This window comes from Drosophila willistoni, assembly GCF_018902025.1.
Source record: "Drosophila willistoni isolate 14030-0811.24 chromosome XR unlocalized genomic scaffold, UCI_dwil_1.1 Seg143, whole genome shotgun sequence".
Classification (NCBI taxonomy): domain Eukaryota; kingdom Metazoa; phylum Arthropoda; class Insecta; order Diptera; family Drosophilidae; genus Drosophila; species Drosophila willistoni.
The window spans coordinates 2,217,295-2,229,571 of NW_025814056.1; the positions used below are offsets into that span (position 1 = coordinate 2,217,295).

Here is a 12,277-nt window from a genome sequence, read left to right on the forward strand (position 1 = left end):
TTCATAATTAAGTCTTTTTATTGCCCTATTAAGGTCAAGTTTAACAACTCGTCGAATTGGACCACTTTAACGTTTTGCTGCCATAGGTTTCTATGCCTACTTTAATGGGACATATGTCAGTAGAAATATAGGACAGTATTTTAAAAGTAGGTTTAAAGAAAAATTTCTCATATAAAACAACGTTATAAAATACAAAAATATTTTGAAAAGGTAACTTCTGTAAGGCAGAAGGAATTACAAGGTTAAATGACGTTCGGTGTAGGCAAAGTTAGCTTCTTCTCGTTTTCTTGTACATTTCTAAAAAATTCGTTTGAAAATGCCCGTACTAAATACTTTACGAAATTTTAGAAATACCCTAGGAATCAAGAAACTTTCCATAAAGATTCCCTTATATCATCCCAACACAAATATAAGTTCTAAAAAAAACCTCTATTTGAACAAAAAGCTACTGAACTATTTTAAGACCAGTGTTGCTTTTAGACCGCATTTTGTGGAGGGAAAAATTATATTTGGTTAATATTTATGACCGTATTAATTAAAATATTCCATAGTTCGGTTCACAAACCGAGAGACTAGTTTGTATAGAAACAGAAAACAATATAGAAATGAATAATTTTAGTTAACTTTTTGCAAAAAATATGAAAATAAATCAATTCATTTGCAAAAGATTTGTTCACAAGAAATGTTTTAAACATGAATGTTTGTAAAAACAAATTTTTGGAAATTAGATATGAATTATCGTGGAATTCGGGGGATACGCCGAATATTGTGAGTGGCAAACTTTTACCAACAAATTTGCAGGAAACTGCATGAGACTTAGTCCAAAACTATCCACTATATCCATTTCAAATTAAAGTTATAACGGTATATTGTAGATCTTAGCTAAGGGAAGACTTATCTCAAAATATAATTTAAATGAAAATAAATGGTGACATTTTTGTAATAAATCTGAGATCTAAGATAAGATAGTCATAAGAATCCCAAATGGATTAAATTTTTAAAGAGCTTTAACTACTCACAAACAAATGTATATTATTTGTATATTTATATAAATTCTTAATGCACACACACAAATAAGTTTAACTGTTCCTGGAATTTTGAACCGAAAGGTCTTATCCAGTTGTCGCTTTTAATCTATATCTTGTTAGCGTAATTTTGCAACAGTAAAAACTGAATATAATGTAGAGCTATTTGAAAGCTTTCCAATAATAGACTTACATTTTATTTAATCTATGCAAGTATATCTATGTATCTATCTATCTTTATATTTTCACTTGGCATTTGTTCAATTCGAAAGTGTTTATATGCTGCACAGTGTTCATATCGAGCCAAAAAATGGGGGACCCTCATAGCAATGAATGTAGGTGATAACCAGAGCTGGATCTAAAGATGGGCGGGAGTATGCCCCGGTATTAGTATTATTTGGCCGATTTACAGATGTACATATGTTATCAAAAATATTTCATTTCTACATTGTAAAGTCTATGTTACTATACTTGGTTTGCATTTTTTTTGTCTTTAAGAATCATAAATTATTAATTTAGGTTTGCTTTTGAGTTGAACTCAAATTGTTAGCCGATTTTCTCATTTCTGACATTCGTCAATTTGGCTCCATTGACTATAGCTTATGCAAATTATAATCATTTACGTAGTAAGTTTCCAAAGTGGATTCCGAGAAATGATAGCCAACTAAACCGCCCCCCTAGCCCCTTTGCCCGCTGTCACTCCTTCTCTATAATGAATAAAAATATCTCAAAAGAGCAAAGTTTGAAACGCTCTTTCCCAACGCAATTTTATTTATATACCTTTTTTATGGAAAGTCAAATAAGTAATAAATAGTTTATATGTAGCTAATGACGTATAGAGTTGCCTTTTTCTTTGTGGTGAGGGGTAGGGGTGGAAGTATTGAAAAGAGTAAAATTCATTCATTATGTTGCAAAATTCGCAGAATTTTGATATTAGCAAAGTGAAAATTAAAATCGAGGTGGAAAGAGTATGGAACGGACGCCCAGAGGAGATAACAAACGATGGACGATGACAACAACGGGGTTGTTGGTTGTTGTTTTTGCGGGGCATGGCTGGGGCGGGCAGGGAAGGAGGGAATCAATGAGGAGCCGCAAAATTGTTGAGCGCACCAATACATTGGCATTTAAGCGGCAATGTCGGCGGCCATTATCACGTTGTTTCTCTGCCTCTCTCGCTCTCTCTCTCCACCTTTCTATCTCTTTTATTTTCTGTATGTCTTTGTTCGAGTCTGGAAGTCTATATAGCGGGGATTTTATGGGTATGGGTATCGGTATCGGGCAGGGGGTGGGGCGCGATCAGAAAGGGGGATCTATGGGAGCGCGGAGTCTGTTAAGGCAATTGTCAAGTTTTCGTGTGTAAAAAAAATTATCATTAGATATGGCTAGGTGCAAATTAATTGATTTTTACGAAATGCTGAGAGAAATTTTTTCCATTATAATTTTTCCAGTTAGTTTTAGGGAATACCATGAAAAAAGTTATTTTAAGACTAAAATAAGATTTCCATATAAATGAGACTACTAACACTAATTAAAAAGTTGATTAAGAACTTTTATATTATTGTTTGATTTATATATCTATCTGCATCTAAATACTTAGAATTTAAACATGAGCTTTGCTCGATAAGTTAGAGATCTAAATTCTGAGAAGAATTTAGAGGGGAGGGAAGTTCTGATGCTGGACATAGAAAATATGGAAAAAACGGAAAATCTCTCCGCCCCCTACAAGAGATTCATACACGAATTTAAATCCCATTTTTGTGCAATGCGCAGGGTATGTGGATGTCGGATTTCCATTCAGTGTACACTTCACTTCTTATACAATGTATGTACGTTTTTTTTTTGTTGTTTTATTGCCATTTTCCATGTCCTTGGTATCGCTATGATTACACATTAAGTTAAATAAACCAATTTATTTAATTTATAAATATTAATTTAAATAACACACGCATCATTACCATGAATTTCACACATTTCTCGAATTCAAAACAACAAAAAAAATTCAACAAAATACATAATATATTTATGTATATGAACTAAAAGCACGACGTTTTTAAAACGCCTCTTCAAACTGAATAGCTGCAGCGGGAACGATAAAAAAATATCCAAACAAATAAAACTTCAACAGCAGCAACAAAAAAAAAATAAAACAAACAAAAAAAAAAAATCAGAAAACACGAATTAACAAATGCGAATGCGTATCAAAAATATATATTTGTATACTATATATATTCCTCTATATGTAAGTATGTTGAAAGGCTTTGTTTTTTGCGTTAATATTGTTGGTTCGATTGTGGAAGCAAAACGCGCCAAATGAATGAATAAGTTTCGAGCACCACAACGCGACGCGTTCGAATGGCTTCAATCAACTGAGCGGCGATCGAAATGCTACAAAACCTCGAGCGACGATGTTGCTGCTGTACCTGTTGTTGCCGTTGTCATTTCTGTTGCTGTTGCTGTTGTTGCCATTGCTGCCGTTGCTGCTGCTGCTGCTGCTGTGTGGGAGATAGAGCAAGAGAGAGAAATCCGAGAGAGATAGAGAGCAAGTACGTTTGGGAGAGTCATGCTCGTGCTTTTAAATTAATGTTAAGCACATTTAAAGCAATGATTACATTTTCCCCGTCCCCCCTTGCCTTGTTTCATTAATATTGAACCTGTTCCAAGCTTTTCTTGAATATAATGTTTGTTGTTGTTTTCGAGAATTTCCAAAAAAACAATGATGACTTTTAGAATCTAGTAATGAGAATTATCTTTATAAATGTATATTTGGATACGGTTTATGCTGAAAGTTCAGATGTTGTTCCACCAGCTTGACAACTTTTATTTAAGTTATGTATATAAAGGAATTCATATGTTTTACAACTAGTTAAGGCCTAAAAAAGAAAAAGAAAAACGTGTTCTTCCCCAGGTGTATATAGTATATAGATTGCCTAGAACTGGAACAAGTGCAGTATTATGAAAGTTTTTTTTTTTTTCGATAACCAGTTTCCAATTTTTATACATTTTTTTTTTGTTTTGGTTCTTTTTTTTTTTAGTGGTTTTTAATATTTTCACATTTTTGTGTATTTAGGTTCTCTCGTGCTCTCTCTTTTAAAAATTCGAGAAATTCTATATTGTTCAGCCCATTCTGGCCCACCTGACTTGACTGTGGCTGTGACTATTTGTTTTTGCTTACTTTTTTTTTTTTTGTATTTTGTGTTTTTGATATTTGTCTAACCAATAAACAAAACAAAAATCACAAACACACGCTCCCACAAGAGCCACAAATACAGTTTTATATTCGCAAATAATTTTCGCTAAACCGAAATTTCAAAAAATAACCAGAAGACTGGGATAACTTTGATTGTGCCGAAGTTTTGTTACCCTGTATCATTCGCCTGTTTTCTAGGAAGCGTGTTAAACGAGGGACAGGTGGACATGGTCTATTGATATCGGAATAAGAAACAACAATATTGTGTTAGCCAAAATCGTTTTTATGGAAATCAGTATGATATAGTGTCCCGATTCTTATAACATTTGGCCCATTTGTCAATAATAACATTGAACACGCATTTGTTAATTTTAATCACAAACGCTGAGAAAATATTAAAGTTATTGAATAAAAACTAAAGTAAATTATTCGGCCGATCGTTCCTATGAGAACTTTATGATACATTGTTCCGAACTGGCTGAATGCAAGAAAATAGTGAATATTATCATAATTACTGTTCACGGACGGGAATCAACTTTATACAGTCAAATATGACTTCTTCTACGCTGACATCGGGACAAAATTAATAAGCCCTTTTTGTAAGAAAAAGAGCAAAAGCAATTTCATCACCCTGTGAAAGTACCTTAATTGGCTAAAACTGATTTAATTAAATTTCAAACGTTTACTATGTTTTTCGAATTTTATTAAAAAATGAATATATCTTTATATTTATAGGGTACAAGTAACAACTGTGGCACTTCCAGGAATTGTTTTGTTTGAGTTCGGCCAAATGCGAAAATGGAAAGAGATAAAAGAGATATTGTATATCTCGTTGGTGTTGTTGTTTTTTTTTCTTTTGCTTCTTTTTTATTTAGACATTTTTCTTGTATTAAAAATAAATTGCGCAAATTGTGGCTAAAAAGTTGTGTTATTGTAAAAATCTTCATGTAATTATTATGTTCGAGATAGCAAATGATAATAATGATCGACGATTCAATGGAGAGCAAAAGACCCAAAGAACCAATGCCATTTTGTGACTTTTCGATCATTCTGTGGTGTGAATCTAATTGAAACAAAGGCGCAATTTTACTTAGTTTGCATCATTTATTTGTAGAATTTTTAAACTATTTTTAGGAAAATATAAAACAAGTTTTGACAATAATTGGGAAATAAAATAATTATAGCCAATTTTTTTTTTTACATCTTTTTACATTGTTTAAGCCCTTTTAATGAGTATTGGGGAAAATATGGTTAGATCATTCTAAAATACGTCTTTTCAATTGATATGCATACATATCTAGTGAATTATGTCTGATCCTTGGCAAGTCTGTCTGGAGATAATGGTTTTAACTAGCAGATTAGGGCTTATTAAACTAGCCATGATGTGAGTTTCAGTCTATTATCAGTTGCTTTAGTTCCTATAGTCAGCGAGCACGTTAGTATTTAGTTAAAGAATATATTCAAATATTTAATTATGTTATGTTTTAAATTTTAAAAGAAAACTTTGTCAAGTTTTTAAAATTTCACTTAAATCGAATAATTTTTGTGTTGCGCAAGTTTAATTTGAATGAAATAAACTAAAACCTGATTCATTATTATCAGTATGCAAAATAAACCAGAGGGCCGGGACTTACTTCGACCGTGCCTAAGTTTGTATACCCTTGCAAGTGGAAAAATGTTTTATCTTTTAAATTAGGCTAAAGCTATGCGGCACTTTTAACATGACATTTCATCATATGTTTATTTATACAGCTGTATACAGCTGCATATATGATAAAGCTATCCGATTTTGATCAAATTCGGCTCAGATTATATGAAACTGTCAAATATTAACTTTTATGACAATAGCTCAGAAAATAACGAAGTTATTGATAAAAGTAACTGTTCGTGACTTTGTCATTTGTATGGGTGCTATATGATATAGTAGTCCGATCCGGCTGGATCAGAGATATACAAACCAACATGCCAACATAGTATCTACTCTGTAGCGGTAATGATCTAAGAGGAGTTCGCGTGGATCCAGACGGACAAAGGAAGGACGAACGAACAGACGGTCATGGCTATATATCGTCGTCTCGTCGCTTCGATTTGTTGTGAAATTCAAGCTGGATGAATCACTGACGAATATTATAATACTACTTCGATTTTGTTTACTTTAACAATAAAAGCTGCGAAAGTAATATTTCAAAATTAAAACTATTGCAACTAGAACTAATGTAACCTAATAATTGAAACGTAATTGGAACTACTTTAAAATGTTTTAAGATCAACAATGAGGCGTAAAGTCTCAATAATTTGGTAATATTTACTTTAGGAGTTTGCTTTAAAAAAGAAAACTAGGCACATCAATTTTTGCATTAAAACGTATTCATCAATTAGTCTTTTAATAAAAATAGTATTATTAAATACATATTATTGATTAAAAAATAATACCTGTTCCTGGCAATTTAGCTATTTAGAATCCATATATGTACATGTGCATAAGTAATGAGGTACACCTTGAAATAGGAGTAACTAGATAGGAGGAAAATCTATCCGAAATTTACGTTACTTTTCCTGATATATGATCTAACAAAATTTTGTATGGCATCGGTACTGTTTTTTTTTTGCCAGCTACAAACATTTTGGCTACTTTAAAATACCATTGTACCTCATTTGTGGATGGTAAATAAGAGTATACAAAATTTGATTCTAAAATACATGTATTTTTCTTGTGTATGATTCGTTGCTTGCTTTTTTTCAATTGTTGAATTAATATTAATTATTCTCATTTAATTTTGAGTTGCCCATTCGATTGGTTACGAACAAAATGAAAAAAAAAAAAATATATATATGTATATATATTTATTTTACACGTGTCGTTTTGGCAACGTTTGTGCAGAGTAACCAGAACTTCGTTAGGCTCTTTGTTAGCGAAAGAGACTGAAAAGGCATCTGAAAAGTGCGTTGTATAGTAATTAAAGTAGTGAAAGAACTCTGGGTAACTCCGTTACTGATAAAGAGCAAAAATAAATCTAAAACAAGTAATGTCTATATAAATTAGCTTAGCAGCAGCTCGGTCAAGTCATCAGTTTTCCCCCTGACTAAGGCAAATCAAAAAATTAAATGGGAAAAAAATTCCTGCTGCAAACTGGATAAAAATTTCCAATTTGAATTGGGGATAAGGAAAAACGACTCTCAGTTATCAATTTCAATGATATATATGTATGCTTGTTCCTGTTTTTATTTTGTTGTTGTTGTAATTAAGTTTGAAAAGCAACAACAACAAATAAAATGCTTTAAAGTAGAGGTACATACTACAGCATCAAATGTGGTTCATTTTTGTTTTTTGGGCTGGTTATTAATAATGACGACAAGCTACCGATAATGATGTTTTACTCATATATACTCTATACACACTTACAAATACATATATTTCTGTATATGAACATATGTACTGATAGGTTTGGTTTCACGCTTGGGTATTTCCAGCTTTTTCAGCGACAACAAGTTAGCGGGAGAATGCGAGAATCGGAGAGAATTTCGAATGGCAAAAAAAAATTACTGGTAATGGCATACGGGAGAGTTTTCAGCACTAACACCTGACCATGTCTGTGCATATGTATATATACATATATATATATATAAATATGCACCTCTTAACCGGTTCTCGCTTATGTTACTTACTTGGTTAATCAATGTCTAAAGCCATATTATAACCGTTTAGTAATTCAAATAGTCAACTTGTCTGGGTTTTTACTTTTAAACTAGTTTTATTATTATTATTTTTACATTTCGTTTAAAAAGAAAAAAAAAATTAAAGTCTATTATCATTGGAACCTAAACAAAAAGTATTCATTGCTTGCCATTCCAATTCTCCTCGGTCATGCCCAATTCGTTGCCACATTTATCTATATATCCATAGCCACATTTATAATAATGTTTCCAATTTTTGATTTCATCGATAACTTTTTTACCAGGACTATTTGTGGATTTCACCTGAAATTTAATAAAAATTAATAATAATTACAATTTTCTATAAATAAGTGTTGATTTTGTTTTTTTTTTTAAATTAATGTGATGTATGTATAAGCTCTGAAGCAATGTAAATATTATATCTTTACTATCTTTTAACAATATACTTATTAGAGAATATCTTAATAATTTTCTTTTTTGATTCTGAAGGCAAAATTGTTTGTGTCTTATTAGTTCTTCTTTTTAAAATATTTTCTAAATTTTTAGGTTTTGTTATACAAATTGTTATGAATTACAAATTGTTATGAGTTACTAGGCAAATCTTCATTAATATTTTCAAAATCATAAAAAAAAATAGTTGGCATTTCGATAATCATGTCATTTGCTAAACTTTAATACATTTTGTGAAATTATATGATCACATGATTTAGAAATGTTGCCAAAGATCCATGTATCAATTATACTCTATCTTTTATTTGGTTGTGTCTCATTATCTTGCACTTCGTAGAAAAAGACATAAATAATGAGAGCAGCTTAATTTTGATAGAGAGCTAACTAAAGTTAGATTCGATCGTTATTAATATTTATTATTCACAAAATATATTAATTTCCATCGCTTTCTCTCTCTCTCTCCTTAGATTTAGTTGTAAACCAAACTTTTTTATAAAAATTTAATTACAAATTAATTAAGTTAACCATTAATTATTAAGTTTTTAATTATTTATTGGTTGATAATTTCTTCTATTAATCTATTAACATCAGTGTATTTTTTGTAGTGATATCTAGCCTCTGAGTCTGAAGAGAGTTCTAAAATGTACTTCTTTTCAAAACCATAATGATATACTTACTTATAATACTCGTAGTCCTAAAACATAATTTATATGCTTATATATGATGGCAAAATATTTGTATTTTTTTGATGACTTTTTAACAAGATTGTATTTTCTAAAGACTTTTTTGAGAGTAGATTCTGCTTACTCTTGTTAGATATTTCCGATTATAATTACAATAACTCATTTTAAATTCGACATACAAAGGTTAAGAAATTTCATGAAAAAATTAGAGAAAATTCATTTGTCCTTTTAAAGATCAGGCTAAAAAATCAATAAGATACCAAAGAAGGTATACACAAAGGGTAATCATACACTGCCTCTGTTGTTTCTAAAAGTGTAAGCTATAAAGTAATCGATTACAAAACTGTTTTCTATTGGAAAAAAAGCTAGTATGGGAGAGTAAGTTACAATGTGATCACTTAAAAACTCAAAGTAGAGCACTGTATGAATATATTCAAAAGCCCAACTAAGTCATTGGGTTTTTGAAAGGTCTGAAAACTCACTTTACTCGTCTGATCGAGTAACGAATAGAGTTACATCATGAGTTTGTAAGTTGTAATTCAATGGCTTCTCACAACTGAAAGAACATTAGACTCTAAAACTCGAATAGTGCTGGACATTTACTGATAAAAAAATGTTTAAAGTATAAAATAGAAAATTTATCTTTCTGTTAAACTTCTTTGAGTACTTGAATTACTTGGCAAGAAAAATCCTATTTCCGAATACGAGTTAGAGTTTAACTTGGTTTCGTTTAACTGTGAGTTGAACTCTATTCTATTCGTTTTCGTTTGACTAACAAATACCATTAGCTACATTATGTTTAGAAGGACTCGTTTCCTTCATTCACAGCATAGTTTTTAAGCGTCAACTGTATATATAGTAATCACAGAAATGACCCACAAACATTTCAAATTGTATATTTTCATGGGCTGGATGACCGACAGTTATATGGGATCCACTTAAAGATGGGATAGTGCAATATCGAAACGTGACTCATAACTAAAACTGGAACCCAAATGACATTGCCGTCAACACTTCTGAAATCGAGCTGATTAAAGACTTACTATATTATCACCAATGCCTTACAATTTTAATGATAGGACGGCTATATTTTCATTAGTTTTTACAAAACTGATCAAAAAGCAGGGAGACTTTCTTTACTGTTTACAATGCTGTCACACGGTGAAGAAGCGAAAGTATCATCGGCACGCAAAACTGACGCAGATCATTGATTATTTTATTTAATTCAAAAACGGAGTGCTTGGCGGTTTCCGTCTGGGGAAGTTTAATAAATATGGAACATTACTTTATATAGCTGCGCTGGAAACTTGAGTCATAGGAAGTCCAAATATTTGGTTTCCCCATTATTAAACATGTTTGAGGTTTGTAACAAGAAATTAAGGTGTTTCCGATAAGGCAAAGAACTCAATTTGATATCAGCTACTAAATAGATTGTAGTTCATGGCTAAACAAAATGATAACTTTTTATCATATATCCATTATGTTATTAAATAGTGTTATCTAATATGAAGAATAAGCAGAAAAGGTTGATATTTTTTAAATTTTCAACTCACCTGCCTTTGAGCAATAATCTTATAGTCCGCAGCAAGATATTTCTCTTGTTCCCCATAGTCTAAGATCAGTTTTAATCGCTTTAATTGCTCAATGGTGGGGTCCAAATTCTCATAGTCACCCATTAGGGTTATGCATATTGAATGATTGGCATAGGAATTGACCATATCCCAGCCGCGACCCACGAAGATGTTGCCGTCCATGGAGACCTGTTTCATTTGAATGACCCAGAAATTGGTGTTGGGCAAATCGTGTTTTGTAAATTAAAATGACTTACGTAAAAATTGCAAGTTATATCGCTATTCAGACTTATTGCTGCTTCTAGCATGTTTCGCATTTCAATTGAACACTGCTGAAAACTGTCACATGGAGCCAATTGGTCATCGAGGTGAGTGATTAGTACATAGGGTATGGGTTTGTCGAGACGTTTTCGCAGACCTCGATTGCCTTTTGGGCCATTTTCCCACTGATGACGTTCCACAATTAGATGCTCTGTATGGCTTTCATATTGTTCAAGTGCTCTAGCTATGGACTTATTTAATTCCGCATAGGTAATAATCATGCCGGCAATAAGGACCAGGCAAACTAATGTGACAACTACAAGAAAATTGCGTGTAAAACATGATGATGGATTTGCATTCACTGACTGTCGATTGATGTTGATTCCTATATGAAATAATACGAGAAATTTGTATTATGTTGTATCTGGTTTAGGCTTATAAGTTTCACTATACTTGATGAATCTCTCGATGGTGGCAGTATGGACGGTTCTGGTGTGGCACGTCTTCTACGCGCAATACGTTCTGAATGCACTTTCAATAGCAATTTCATGACCCCAAAACAACAACAATAAAAAGAAAACAGCCAAAAAGTTGATGAAAGAGAGTGAGATCGGAAGAACTTTCTCTTACAGTAGGCAAAATGGAAATGAGCGTCTTATCAAAACTTATTTATTTGCCATAAATATACATATATATATATATACACACACTCACTCGAAGAGACTCATACATTCACACACATATAAACACTGAGGTCTAGTTATTGTTAATTATAATAAACAAAATTACGATCTGGATATATATAAATTGTTTAATGTTCCAAGTGACTAATTTGTTGTATTCTGAATCATAGAAATATGATCGTATAAGATACAGAGAGCGAGCGTGTAAGCGAGATAGACAGAGAATGGGGGCAAATGGTGGCAAATTATGGGCACGAGGGTTGCCCAAGTGGCACTCAAATTGACCGATAATTATCTGGGCAAAAAAAGAGACTATAATGTAAGGAGAAGCCACTGCCCCACCTGAACTCGTCACTGAAACTGAAACAACTGAAAACGTTGCCGAAGTAACGCCAAGTGGTCGTCGGCGATGGCAAAAACAGCCGGTGGCTCTCTCCCTCGCGTCCCAGCTTACCCTGGGTTGACATGTTTTTGTTGTGGGGGAAAACAAAAAAAAATACTTACACACACAATGAGGGCATACCGCTGTGGCGGCGGCAAGAAGTGAGGAAGTAGTCTTTGACTGTGTTGGCTGCGTCATCATTTATGTTTTTGTTTTTGTTTTCTTGCCGGGCTTTATTTGCGATATCACAATTTTGCGCTCTCTTTCCTTTATTCTCTTCTCTTCCTTTAGTCTCTTATGAAGGTCTGCTTTTGTTTAAAACTCATACTGGCATACGTGACGTATGCGCAATGTGTTACG

The 12,277-nt window shown here is 32.4% G+C and overlaps 1 protein-coding gene across 2 annotated transcripts; it reads right to left on the reverse strand.

The window, feature by feature from the left end:
• Positions 1-7,993: 7,993 nt before the first annotated feature.
• LOC6646428 (peptidoglycan-recognition protein LA) lies at positions 7,994-11,595 on the reverse strand. Of its 2 annotated transcripts, XM_023178088.2 has the most exons (5): positions 11,567-11,595; positions 11,306-11,383; positions 10,849-11,237; positions 10,574-10,780; positions 7,994-8,190 (listed from the first exon to the last, which is right to left on the reverse strand). In XM_023178088.2, coding segments are annotated over exons 1-5 (819 nt in total). In that variant the 5' UTR covers positions 11,568-11,595; the 3' UTR covers positions 7,994-8,046. The 2 variants fall into 2 exon arrangements, with proteins under 2 accessions (XP_023033856.1, XP_002069137.1); XM_002069101.4 differs by lacking the exon at positions 11,567-11,595 and having other exon boundaries at positions 11,306-11,532.
• Between the last annotated feature and the right edge of the window lie 682 nt (positions 11,596-12,277).